Source organism: Pristiophorus japonicus, chromosome 10, assembly GCF_044704955.1.
Source record: "Pristiophorus japonicus isolate sPriJap1 chromosome 10, sPriJap1.hap1, whole genome shotgun sequence".
Lineage (NCBI taxonomy): Eukaryota > Metazoa > Chordata > Chondrichthyes > Pristiophoridae > Pristiophorus > Pristiophorus japonicus.
Window position 1 is genome coordinate 213,782,969 of NC_091986.1, and position 14,429 is coordinate 213,797,397.

Here is a 14,429-nt window from a genome sequence, read left to right on the forward strand (position 1 = left end):
AGTTACACAAGACCATTGAATGCATCTTCACACTGTACACAATATGCCTGTACCACCAGAGGGTGCAACTGGTGGAGACCTAGAGGTCACCTGCAGACCGCAGGTAACCAGGTATAAAAGGGAGCTCACCTTACTGTAACCTCATTCAGGAGCTGCAATAAATGGACTAAGGTCACAACAGTTCAATACCTTATCTCATGGAGTCATTACTAGAGAGTGCTTACAGACTTAATATTTTGTTTGATATGCGCTCTGAAGTGCCTTGGAACGTTTTACTACATTAAGAGCGCTATATAAATGCAAGCTGTCATAGCTTAAGAAGCTGCGAAAACATTCTGATCATCAGCCATGATCTAATTGAACGGCGGAGCAGGCTCGAGGGGCTGAATGGCCTGTTCCTGCTCCCATGTCTTCCCCCATCTCCAACATAGTTTTTTTTTAATAACTAGTAAGCAAAGCTGTTCAAAGAAAATTTGAAAAAGCACACCACGTTTTTTTTTAATGTCCTGAGGGTTTTGCTTTTGGGTGTTGCCATGGAGACGGATCACCAATTCCTGGAGACCCTGGGGGCAGTTCCGGAGGGTTGGGCAACCCTAGAATCATCCAGTTGGCCAGCCGTCCATTGTACGGGTAAGCACGCCCTAAATCCGGAGTTCTAAAAACCGTAATTGTCCGAAAAATGGACATCGGGCAGATCGCAGGAGTCGGCGTCCGGAATCCGGAAATAAGTTCCGAAAAGCAGACATTTAAAAAAAAAAAAATAAATGGCACAAATGCAGGGTACGTACATACCTGCTCCTGAGCCTCTCTGAATGCCCCACGACCCCGACCCACGTAACCCCCCTCCCGAGCTGACCTCCACCTGACCCACGTGTGACCCGACCTGACCCACCTACTCCCCTCAGCTTTCTTCTCCGAAATCCGGAAATACCCGAGTCGCGGCCCGGCAGGGGGGGTTTCCGGATTGGGGAAGTCGGATTTCTTCACCAACATCCGGAAAAACTGGAACGGCCTCGGCCCAGAGGGTTCCGGTTTCGGGACGGTTAACCTGTACTTCAATTGTCATTCCTTGGCCGCCTGCTTATAGGTTCCAGCCCAGCACTTACTTGCTGCTCGTGACTGCAGTGATTTCTGGGAAGGAAAGTTCCAGAAGGACTTGCTCCTGTTCGTCAACAAAGTAGACACCAGTCCAGTTTACGGCCATGATCACGTCATTCTTTGGCAGGCTTGGGCCTAAAGCAATGAAGGGAAAATAAAGTCATTGATTAAGCAGCATCACGGGCCCAGTTAATGGTTCCGTGTCTCAGGGCTGCCTCAACATATAAACTCCCCTCCCCCCCGCTCCCCCCACACAAGATGGAGCGCGTTGGGAAGGGCAAACCTGGGAACATTTCACCTCAGAACATTCTAATGCTCACGATCGGTACTAAAGTGTCAGCCGTGACTCAGTGGGCAGCACTCTCTCGTCCCCCGAGTCAGAAGGTTGTGGGTTCAAGTCCCACTCCAGGGACTGGAGCACAAAAATCCAGGCTGACACTCCCAGTGCAGTGCTGCACTGTCGGAGGTGCCGTCTTTCAAATGAGACGTTAAACCGAGGCCCTGTCTGCTCTCTCAGGTGGACGTAAAAGATCCCACGGCCACTATTTCAAAGAGGAGTTCTCCCCGGTGTCCTGGCCAATATTTATCCCTCGAACAATGTAACAAAACAGATGATCTGGTCATTATCACATCGCTGTTTGTGGGAGCTTGCTGTGCGCAAATTGGCTGCCGCTTTTCCTACATTACAACAGTGACTACACTCCAAAAGTACTACTTTTAGCCGTAAAGCACTTTGGTTCTGTGGTCGTGAAAGGCGCTATATAAATCCAAGTCTTTCTTTCTTTGGAGAGAGATCACATCATGATTTATCTTGAAGTGTGTTTGCTTTATCTTGAAGTTATTTGTTTGATAGAGACTCCCGTGAAGCTTCTTGGGATATTTTACTGCACCGAAGACACTACACATAAAACGGAAGTTGTAGTTTGTCCTGTCGGGGCAAATTAAAAACCAAAATCGCCGATAAAACACGACGCGCAAAAAAGCAAAAATACCACAAATGCTGGAAATGTGAAAACAGAAAAATAGCCCCCGAAAAATTCTGGAAACCGCTCAAGTCAATTAGCATCGGCGGAGAGAATGAAAGTCAGCTTTTCAGGTATAGACCCTCCCTCAGAATTGAAGTGAAAAATATTACATGATGTAAAAACATATATATATATTAGGTCATCACAAAAAAGTGTTCAGGTGAAAAAGCTTCACTTAGGGCTCAATTTTCCCCGGTCATTGGCGCCATTTTTCTGGCGTGTTTATTTTTTTCCCCCAAGTTTCCCCCTGCGATCTGCGCCGGCGTAACTGACTTAGTTACGATTTTTCTAGGCCAGTTTTTTTTAAAAAAACGTCACGATCCCTCATGTCTGCGTTTTTTTTTTCCCCCCAATTGTTTGCAGTTTGACCAACATTTTTTCCCCCTAGGTTGGCGTATCTGACCACTCCCGATACATCTTCTGGCCAGGGAATAGAGGATATTTAGAATGTTGCTTATTCGCGCGCTGTGCGATGAGAATCGACTCCTTGAAGTGGGAACTGGCCCGGTCCTTAGCTGTGGTACAGATTGCACCTTGTATTAAAAAGTGAAGCCATTCACCAGTTAACACAAGCATGGGTGTGCGTGTGATCTGCTGAACTGATTGCCATCGCCGAGGGAGTTGGAGAGGAATCGTTCCAGATTCCTCCCCCACCCCACTTTTTGGTCCTGTTTTTTTTTGGACTCTCCCAAGAGATTAAATGGACACTGGGGGGGGGGGGGGGGCGGGTTTAGGGGGACAGGAAGTTCAAGTTTCAAGGCTCCGGACATCACGAGCTTGGCGCAGGCTTGATGGGATCAGGCTGGCCTTTTTCTGCCTGTCGTTTTCGCGTGTCCGTAATGTGCGTTTACACGGGACCATCAGAGGGAGCAGCGTGCGGCGGCCCGGCCCGGAAACCGGCGCGGTCCCGGCCTGCGAGACCATCAGCGGGCCGGGGCCATTGGAGGGAGCAGCGTGCGGTGGTATACCACTGCAGGGAGCAGCGCGTGCTGCTGCAGGAGGACGACGGCTGCGAAGCCAGGTCGCTGATTGCAGTGCGGGCAGGTACAGCAGGAGGGGCGAAGGAGCGGCAAGAGTCTGTAGTGGGAAGTGACCGGGGCCCAGGAGAGGCGAGGGCCCAGGGGCAGCATGTGTGATGTGTGCGCAGCAGAGCTGGTCTCCAGTCGCCCTGGCTAATCTTTGCCACTGGACCAAGACCTAGCTCTGCCAAGCCCGTGAGGTGGCTGGTGTGCAACGGCCACCAGACGTTACGAGGTAGTTCGGGATCTGGAACATTAGGACCTTCATTGAAACACCTGAGAACTCATCCGTTTTTGGCGTGGAAGCAAGTCATCCTCGACACGAGGGACCGCCTATGACATTGATGATGATGATGATTACATTTCCTTACACCCACGGGGATAAACCACAAGCTTCATAGAGGAACGAATAGAGCGTCCGTATTTCAACAAACCTGAAAATTTGAAAGCCTCGTAAAATCGAGAGAAAAGCAAAGGCCACTTGAAACGAGCAAAGTCGACCACCTCCTCCTTCACCTTCTGAGGGTCAATCCTCTTCTGGGTGTACACTCCCTGACGAGATTAAAATAAGGTGGAATTTAACGGAATGTATACACAAGATAAGCACACAATTATCGTGTGCTTTATTGCACAACAGAGTGTAGCGGTGGGCTCCAATCAGAATTGCCCATTGGACTCACCAGACTGATTTCTGGGATGTGGGGGGATTGTCCTATGACGAGAGATTGAGCAGACATAAGAAATAGGAGCAGGAGTAGGCCATAAGGCCCCTCGAGCCTGCTCCGCCATTTAATACGATCATGGCTGATCCGATCATGGACTCAGCTCCACTTCCCTGCCCGCTCCCCATAATCCCTCATTGGTTAAGAAACTGTCTATCTCTGTCTTAAATTATTCAATGACCCAGCTTCCACAGATCGGAGAGGCAGCGAATTCCACAGATTTACAACCCTCAGAAGAAATTCCTCCTCATCTCAATTTTAATTGGGCAGCCCCTTATTCTAAGATTATGCCCCCTAGTTCTAGTCTCTCCCATCAGTGGAAACATCCTCTCTGCATCCACCATGTCGAGCCCCTTCATAATCTTACACGTTTCGATAAGATCACCTCTCATTCTTCTGAATTCCAATGAGTAGAGGTCCAACCTCCTCAACCTTTCCTCATAAGTCAACCCCATCTCATCTCCAGAATCAACTTAGTAATATAGATGAAGCATATATTCTCTGGAGTTGAGAAGAATGAGAGGTGATCTCATTGAAACATACAAAATTCTTACGGGGCTTGACAGGGTAGATGCAGGGAGGATGTTTCCCCCGGGCTGGGGAGTCTAGAACCAGGGGTCTCAGTCTCAGAATAAAGAGTCAGTCATTTAGGACTGAGATGAGGAGAAATTTCTTCACTCAGAGGGTTGTGAATCTTTGGAATTCTCTACCCGAGGGCTGTGGAGGCTCAGTCTCAGAGTATATTCAAGACAGAGATCGATAGATTTTTGGATGTAAGGGAATCAAGGGATATTGGGGTAGGCAGGAAAGTGGAGTTGAGGTAGAAGATTAGCCATGTTCTGATGTAAAGAAAGGGAGATCGTGACCACGGGTTCATAAACAACATGTATTTATATAGCGCCTTTCACATAGTAAAACATTCCCAAGACGCTTCACAGGAATGTAAGGAGATAACATTCACTAGACTGTGAAAGATGACAGGACGATGGCTTGCACAGGCCCAAACTAGTGAAAAGCAAATTAAATTTTGTATTTAGCAAGTTCTTCACACCGAGTGATCAATCCATGGAATGATTCTCCAGGTAAGGTAGTCCCATAAGGAGCCGCCCATTTAAAACTGAGATGAGGAGGAATTTCTTCTCTGAGGGTTGTATGTAAATCTGTGGAATTTCTCTGCCCCAGAGAGCTGTGGAAGCTGGGACATTATCTCTGTCTTAAATGTATTCAGACAGTTTCCTAACCGATAAGGGGTTATGGGGAGCGGACAGGGAAGTGGACTCGAGTCCATGATCGGATCCGTCATGATCGTATTAAGTGGCGGAGCAGGCTCGAGGGGCCATATGGCCTGCTCCTGCTCCTATTTCTTATGTTCTTATAGTCCATTCGGCCCCTCGAGTCTGCTCCGCCATTCAATAAGATCATGGCTGACCTTCGACCTCAACTGCACTTTCCTGCACTGTCCCCAAATCCCTCGATTCCCTTAATATCCAAAAATCTATCGATCTCCGTCTTGAATATACTCAAATACTGAGTCTCCACAGCCCTCTGGGGTAGAGAATTCCAAAGATTCACCACCCTCCGAGTGAAGAAGTTTCCCCTCATCTCAGTCCTAAATGGGCGACCTCTTATTCTGAGACTGTGATCCCTGGTTCTAGACTCCCCAAGCCCAGGGGAAACATCCTCCCTGCATCTACCTTGTCAAGCCCTGTAAGAATTGTGTATGTTTCAATGAGATCTCCTTTCATTCTTCTAAACTCCAGAGAATATCAGCCGGGTCTGCTCAAACTCTCCTCATAGGACAATCCTCCCACCCCAGGAATCAGTCTGGTGAATCTTTGTTGCACTCCCTCTGTGGCAAGTATATAAGAACATAAGAATTAGGAACAGGAGTAGGCCATCTAGCTCCTCGAGCCTGCTCCGCCATTCAACAAGATCATGGCTGATCTGGCCGTGGACTCAGCTCCACTTACCCGCCCGCTCCCCGTAACCCTTAATTCCCTTATTGGTTAAAAATCTATCTATCTGTGATTTGAATACATTCAATGAGCTAGCCTCAACTGCTTCCTTGGGCAGAGAATTCCACAGATTCACAACCCTCTGGGAGAAGAAATTCCTTCTCAACTCGGTTTTAAATTGGCTCCCCCGTATTTTGAGGCTGTGCCCCCTAGTTCTAGTCTCCCGACCAGTGGAAACAACCTCTCTGCCTCTATCTTGTCTATCCCTTTCATTATTTTAAATGTTTCTATAAGATCAACCCTCATCCTTCTGAACTCTAACGAGTAAAGACCCAGTCTACTCAATCTATCATCATAAGGTAGCCTCCTCATCTCCGGAATCAGCCTCGTGAATCGTCTCTGTACCCCCTCCAAGGCTAGTATATCCTTCCTTAAGTAAGGTGACCAAAACTGCACGCAGTACTCCAGGTGCGGCCTCACCAATACCCTGTACAGTTGCAGAAGGACCTCCCTGCTTTTGTACTCCATCCCTCTCGCAATGAAGGCCAACATTCCATTCGCCTTCTGCATTACCTGCAAACTAACTTTTTGGGATTCATGCACAAGGACCCCCAGGTCCTTCTGCACCGCAGCATGTTGTAAATTCTCCCCATTCAAATAATATTCCCTTTTACTGTTTTTTTTTCCCCCCCAAGGTGGATGACCTCACATTTTCCGACATTGTATTCCATCTGCCAAACCTTAACCCATTCGCTTAACCTATCTAAATCTCTTTGCAGCCTCTCTGTGTCCTCTACACAACCCGCTTTCCCACTGATCTTTGTGTCATCTGCAAATTTTGTTACACTACACTCTGTCCCCTCTTCCAGGTCATCTATGTATATTGTAAACAGTTGTGGTCCCAGCACCGATCCCTGTGGTAAGTAAGCAAGGTAGTCGAAGAAAATAACCCTGGAATAATTTAACTAGATGCCACGATTTGGGTCAGAAAGTCAAAATTACTTCTGGATGGGCGAGTCAAAGGGCCTTCTTTGTCCGTATTTATCTTGTGATGTGAACGCAACTCATAAATCACCAATCCTCCCCAAACACAGATTGTAGCGCAGTACTTGCATTTGGCCAGTAGATGGTAGCAAATGACAGGGACAGTTATGGAGTTCTCAACCTTGTCAGGGTGGCTGTATTTAAGAGGGGGAACGGCAATTAAGGAGAAGAGGTGATAATTTACATTAGACTATGACTTAAACAATACCATTGACTGAAAATCTTCTCAATTTGCAGGGTTAAATTTGGCAGAAAAAAAAAATCAAAGAGCAAATTATTATTTAATTGGAGAAAGATTGCAAAGTGCCACAGTACAGTGGGACCTGGGGGTACTTGTGCATGGAACACAAAAGGTTAGTATGCAGGTACAGCAAGTGATCAGGAAGACCAATGGTATATTGCAAAGGGGATGGAGTACAAAAGCAGGAAAGTCCTGCTACAGTTATACAGGGTATTGGTGAGGCCACACCTGGAATACTGCGTGCAGTTTTGGTTTCCATATTTACGAAAGGATATACTTGCTTTGGAGGCAGTTCAGAGAAGGTTCACTAGGTTGATTCTGGGAATGAGGGGGTTGACTTATGAGGAAAGGTTGAGTAGGTTGGGTCTCTACTCATTGGAATTCAGAAGAATGAGAGGTGATCTTATCCAAACGTATAAGATAATGAGGGGGCTTGACAAGGTGGATGCAGAGAGGATGTTTCCACTGATGGGGGAGACTAGAACTAGAGGGCATAATCTTAGAATAAGGGGCCGCCCATTTAAAACTGAGATGAGGAGAAATGTTTTCTCTGAGGGTTGTAAATCTGTGGAATTCGCTGCCTCAGAGAGCTGTGGAAGCTGGGTCATTGAATAAATTTAAAACAGAAAGAGACAGTTTCTTAAACGATAAGGGGATTAAGGGGTTATGGGAAGCGGACAGGGTCGGACCAGCCATGATCATATCGAATGGCGGAGCAGGCTCGAGGGGCCGTATGGCCTACTCCTGCTCCTATTTCTTATGTTCTTATATTACACAAACTGGAGTTGTGTTCCCTGGAATTTAGTAGTTTAAGGGATGATCCGATTGAGATATTGAGGGTAACAGATAGGGTAGATAGAAACGTTTTCTGCTGGTTGGAGAGTCTAGGACTAGGTGACATCATCTAATATTTAGAACCCGACCTTTCAGGAGTAAAATGAGGAAACACTTCTACACACAATGGGTGGTAGAAGTTTGGAACTCTCTTCCGCAAATGGTAATTGATGCTCAGTCAATTGTTAATTTTAAATCTGAGATTGATAGATTTTTGTTAACCAAAGGTATTAAGGGACTATGGGGCAAAGGCAGGTATATGGAGTTAGGTCGCAGATCAGCCATGATCCAATTGAATGGCGGAAGGGGCTCGAGGGACTGAATGGCCTCCTCCTGCTCTTATATTCCTATAATTGTAGGATCTTGCGGTGACATCGTTGGTGGTATTTCTCCAGCGATTGGAGGTGTCTACTGTATATGATCCACGTCGGCGCCATACAGGAGGGCGGGTATCACTACAGCCCTGTAGACCACGAGCTTGGTGCTAGATTTGAGGTCTCTTCCTCAGGCGACCGAAGGCACAGATGTCAAGTGTTGTACTGTGTAAGGATGTTGTTTTGTAATCATGGCTTAATTTTGAAATCCAATTAACCCTGCGATTTTCTACCAATCTCTCTTCAGCTTCCATTTTATAGAATTCCCAACTCTGGTTGGATGTCATGCTGGAGGTTTCATTCCTAAAACCTGGCCCCTGCAACAGCACCCCCGCCCCACGCACCAATTGGAAAGCAAACAGACTCCTCATTGGCTGACTGGGCGACTCTCGACTGTCAATCAAACAAGCTCTTTCCCCCCCTTTTTAAACATTTTTATAAACAACAAACAAAACTGCAGGAAGATATCAATGAACTGGTCAGGTGGGCAGAACAGTGGCAAATGGAATTCAATCCTGAGAAGTGTGAGGTAATGCATTTGGGGAGGGCTAACAAGGCAAGGGAATACACATTAAATGGTATGACACTGAAAAGTGTAGAGGAACAAAGGGACCTTGGAGTGCAGGTCCACAGATCCCTGAAGGTAGCAGGCCAGGTAGATAAGGTGGTTAAGAAGGCATACGGAATACTTGTATTCTATGCCTCGGCTAATAAAGGCAAGAGCAGGGTTATGCTTGAACTGTATAAATCACTGGTTAAGCCACAGCTGGAATACTGCGTGTAGTTCTGGTCACATTACAGGACAGATGTACACCTCAATAAAGTCTCCCCTCGGCCTCCTCCATTCCAAAGAAAACAAACCCAGCCTATCCAATCTTCCCTCATCGCTAAAAATCTCCAGTCCAAGCAACATTCTCGTAAATCTCCTCGGTACCTTCTCGCGTGCAATCACATCTTTCCTGTGACGTGGTGACCAGACCTGCACGCAGTACTCCAGCTGTGGCCCAACCAGCGATGTAACTGTTGATCACGTGCCGTGTGGACCTACCTTTTTGTGAGCTGCGATAATGTACTGAGCCCACTTCTCCACCGTTTTGGACGAGGTGACTTCCCGGTCGGGAATGTAAGACGGGATTAAACTCAGGAGTCGCTCCAGGATGATCTCGGATCCGTAATCCACGTAGTACTGCTGGGATGCCAGTTCAGCCAGGTCTTCCTCCTAATGGCAGTGGGGGGGGGGGTGTTAGAGGAAGTGCAAGAGGTTGTTAGTCGGAACAGTATGTACGCTTTTATCGACACCAAACACCTTGGCTGCCCGTGCTTGCAAACATCGCACCACCACACCTACACCGTGAATACGCAGGCTGATTTGAACAACCTACTATCAACCCGTCTCAAATCTAGGCGGCCCTTCAGCGATCTCCCCTCAGCCTTGATGACCGACGGCGAAATGCTTGGAAGAACTGCGACATACGGAATGGATTCCTTATAGAGGAGCCCACAGTTCAACCTGAAGGATCAAACCTTCCTCGCAAACAGTGGACAACCATCGACCGCCTCAGAACCAGTCACGGTCGATGCTGCCTCCTTCTCCATAGGTGGAAGATTAAAGCATCCCCCACCATGTGACTGTGGAGCTCCTAACCAGACCCTGGAGCACATCATCGAGCACTGCCCTCAGAGGGAATTCACAGGCAGCCGACACGATATCCACACTGTTACACCGGAAACTTTCGCCTGGATATCCAACTTGGATATTGACATTTGATGTTTGATTCGCTACTACCATACGGAAGCACAAGTAGGAATAGCTTCATCTCGACAAATGTCCAACAGAAAACGGCAAACCAGACCAGACTGCGGTCAATAAAACATTTTTTTTTTTTCGGGATGTGGGCATCTCTGGCAAGGGCAGCATTTATTGCCCATCCCTAATTGCCCCTCAAGAAGGCGGTGGTGAGCCGCCTTCTTGATCCACGGCATTCCGTGTGGTGAAGGTGCTCCCAGTGCTGTTAGGGAGTTCCAGGTAATATCCCTCCGAATTTATTCTTGGGCCCGCGGTCCCTTCAACGGGCTATTCAAAATTTCGTGTAAGTGCGAAACCTCCGATTTGAATAGATCGTCACAAGCTGCAAGGGACCTCCAGATAGCTGCACGGCTGCACAGTTGAGTGGGAACCTTGGTTCCAGGTACTGTAATCAGAACCCTTGGTGTGTGAATCTCTGCGTCGGAGAGCGGGAGTGAAGAGGAGAGATAATTCATAAAATTTGCCCCATTAAGTGTGGAATTACAAAAGGAAAGGGACAAGCTGCAACGATTGTGACCCCCCCCATACCCAGATGTATTTCTTTTGTTCATTTTCAGGGCGATGTGGGCGTTGCTGGCAAGGCCGGCATTTATTGCCCCTCCCTCGTCGCCACAAACCAATGGGTTGCTAGGCCGCCTCAGGCGCCAGCAGAGACTGGCTGAAGCTTCGGGCCTGGGCAGCTGACGGCACAGCCACCAATGGCAGAGCGATGAAAATTGGGGGCGTCACATAGAAACATAGAAACATAGAAAATAGGTGCAGGAGTAGGCCATTCGGCCCTTCTAGCCTGCACCGCCATTCAATGAGTTCATGGCTGAACATTCAACTTCAGTACCCCATTCCTGCTTTCTCGCCATACCCCTTGATCCCCCTAGCAGTAAGGACCTCATCTAACTCCTTTTTGAATATATTTAGTGAATTGGCCTCAACAACTTTCTGTGGTAGAGAATTCCACAGGTTCACCACTCTCTGGGTAAAGAAGTTCCTCCGCATCTCGGTCCTAAATGGCTTACCCCTTATCCTTAGACTGTGACCCCTGGTTCTGGACTTCCCCAACATTGGGAACATTCTTCCTGCATCTAACCTGTCTAACCCCGTCAGAATTTTATATGTTTCTATGAGGTCCCCTCTAATTCTTCTGAATGCAAGGGTCACGTATGTACATGCTGTTTGTAGCCACCTGATGGTGTCATTGCTGGCGGCCACTGACCAAATACAAGGGGCCAGGTCATCAAGTGCTCAACTGTTTGAGCCGATGCGTTTTAGGCTCAAATTTATCCACTAGATAAATCCAGTTCAGTCGTATTTACCATATTAAACCAGGAATGGATTCGGCGCCCTACCAAATTAAACAGGTTCACAGCGCGGCAACGGCCCATGCAGTCCGTGGTGAGGGATACCGGTCAGTGATCTGGCTCACCTTGTCGCACCTGTACTCTCCAAACTTCACACCCCGCACGGTCTGCTGGTATATCAGGTTGGTCGCCACCATGTCCTGGCTGGGGTCGTGCCAGGGGGTAAAGATCTCCTTGCGGAAGAAGAGGCGCCAGGGAGCGTTGCGTTCCTGTGCTCCCTGCTCCTTGGCGTACTGCTCGCACTGGGAGACCGCGTCCATCACGTAGTCGTTCCCGCTGCCAAGGGAGGAGACCTGTAGAGGCAAGCGGTTAGCGGATTGATCAAAGCATGGCATTCAGTGACACCTCCGAGACTAAAAATACGCAGACGTCCAATCTAGGGGCGGTAGCGCAGTGGCCACGTGACTGGATTCATAGCAAGAAGGAACAACTTACATTTACACTCGCACGTTCCAACAACTTGCATTTATATAGTGCCTTTAACGGAGTAAAACGTCCCAAGGCGCTTCACAGGAGCGTCAAACAAAACAAAATTCTCTACTCACCCGAGGCTCCGTCGTTGAGTATATTCAAGACAAAGATTGATAGGTTTTTGGATATTAAGGGAATGGAGGGATATGGTGACAGTGCAGTTGAGGTAGAAGATCAGCCATGATCTCATTAAATAGCGGAGCAGGCCCGAGCGGCTGAAAGGCCGACTCCTGCTCCTATTTCTTGTGTCCTTGTGTAAAATTTGACACCGAGCCAGATAATTAGGGCAGGTGACCAAAAGCTTGGTCAAAGAGGTGGGTTTTAAGGAGCGTCTTTTAAAGGAGGAGAGAGAGGCGGAGAGGTCTAGGGAGGGAATTCCAGAGCTTGGGGCCCAGCTGAAGGCACGGCCGCAAATGGCGGAGCGATGGAAATCGGGGATGCACAAGAGGCCAGAATTGGAGGAGCGCTGAGATATTCATGTTCCAAGATGTTTCGCCACTTGTGGCGGAATCCAGAACTAGGGACGGTAAATACAAGGTAGCCACTAGTAAATCCAATGGGGAATTCAGGAGAAACTTCTTCACCCAGAGAGTGGGGAGAATGTGGAACTCGCTGCCACAGGGAGGGGTTGAGGCGAATTGCAGAGATGCATTTAAGGGGAAGCTGGATAAGCACGTGCGGGGAAATGGGAATAGAAGGAAGAGTCAAGAGGGATTCGATGAGGAAGGGTGTGGGAGGAGGCTCGTGTGGAGTATAAACATCGGCACGGACCCGTTGGGCCCCAATGGCCTGTTTCTGTGCTGTAAACGCCGTGTAATGGGAGGAGGGACAGGGCCACATTTGCTCACACGTACCTTGTCAAACAAAGCAATATACAGAGAAAATCCAAAGCGATCCTTCAGGCCTATCTTGTCAGCCAGCGAGTTGCACAGCTCCTTGGCGGTTGTCGCGGAGTCGGTCAGCAGAGTCTTTGTCGTCCCATCCATGAAGGTGACGGGCAGCATTATTGGCTTCTTGGATTTTGTGGCCTGTTATGAGGGGGGTAAGTGGGAGGCGGGGGTGGGGAAAGGCACATACAAGATATAAGACCAAAGGCAAAATATTGCGGGATGTTGGAATCTGAAATAAAAACAGAAAATGCTGGAAATACTCAGCGGGTCAGGCAGCGTCTGTGGAGAGAGAAACAGAGCTAACGTTTCAGGTCGATGACCCTTGGTCAGAACTGGAAAAAGTGCGAGATGCAACAGGTTGTTAAACCAAGTGGGGGGGGGGGGGGGGGGAGCAGGGAAAGAGGACGAGGAGGAAAGAATAAAAAAGGGAAGGTCTATGTGATAAGGTGGAAGGCAGGAGAGATTCGAGAGACAACATTACTTTACTCAGACGGTGGTGAATCTTTGGAATTCTCTGCCCCAGAGGGCTGTGGATACTGAGTCTCGGAATATATTCAAGGCTAGTCATGGACTTACAACCAGAAACCACGGGGACCTCCACTGGCAACAAATCTCACTACCAACCCACCCAAGCAGGAAGCGACCCTCCAATGGTCAACCAGGAAGAGCAAAGCCCAGGTCACCGTCAATGTATGCGTCAATTTGCATTAAAGACTTTGGGGGGGGGGAGGGGGGGGGGGAAGTGATGTCATGTATGTAGACCATATATAGCCACATAAGGTGTGCCACCAGAGGGCACTGCGGTGGGAGACCTGAGGGTCACCTACATAGGTGTGCAGGGCCCAGTATAAAAGGTTGCCCACACTCACTCTGGAGTTACAATAAATGGGACTAAGGTCACAACAGCTCAAGTACAATACTAGACCTGGTGGAGTAATTCGTAAGAGTATTAAAGACATAACAGATATATTTTTTGGAGTCCAGGGGGAATCAATATGGGGAGCGGGCGGGAAAGTGGAGTTGAGGTCGATGATCAGCCATGATCTTATTGAATGGCGGAGCAGGCTCGAGGGGCCCTGTGGCCTACTCCTATTTCTTATTTTACATTCTTAAAAGAGATGATGGGCAACAATGAGATAGTAATGGGATAAGTTAAGAAACAAGAGATGAGGCTGGATGGGGTGTGAATGACATGGGAGTAAGAAAAAAGGGGCTATAAATGTGAGACAAAACCAGAAAGTCAAGCTGATCAAAGGCGGTGTAAACTTTCAACATGTGGAACGTGGAACTCAATACCACAGGATGTGGAGGAGGCGAATAGCTTGGATGTTTTCAGAAAGAAAGCTGGAGGAGTACATGAGAGAGAAGGGAATAGAAAGATAGGCTGAAATGAGGTAGATAGAGTGGGAGGAGACTCGTGCAGAGAATAAACACCAGCACAAACTAGTTGGGCTGAATGGCCTTTTGCTGTGCTGTATAATCCATGTAATTCTATTTGCAGTGTAATATATATAGCCCCAACCAGTGCACTACTGTGGCATTACAGCCATTGCTGTTTACAATAAAAAGGGACGTCACCTGGTTCCTGAAGTTA

The 14,429-nt window shown here is 48.0% G+C and overlaps 1 protein-coding gene across 1 annotated transcript in view; it reads right to left on the reverse strand.

Annotated features, from left to right (window-relative positions):
• myo7aa (myosin VIIAa) overlaps positions 1-14,429 on the reverse strand; it is a 253,612-nt gene that overhangs the window by 72,400 nt on the left and 166,783 nt on the right. The window contains exons 30-34 of the mRNA XM_070892552.1: positions 12,800-12,973; positions 11,540-11,767; positions 9,361-9,531; positions 3,577-3,694; positions 1,107-1,233 (exon numbers count right to left, since the gene is read on the reverse strand). Of these exons, the coding sequence (XP_070748653.1) occupies positions 1,107-1,233; positions 3,577-3,694; positions 9,361-9,531; positions 11,540-11,767; positions 12,800-12,973 (818 nt within the window). The remainder of the gene's footprint in view (positions 1-1,106; positions 1,234-3,576; positions 3,695-9,360; positions 9,532-11,539; positions 11,768-12,799; positions 12,974-14,429) is intronic.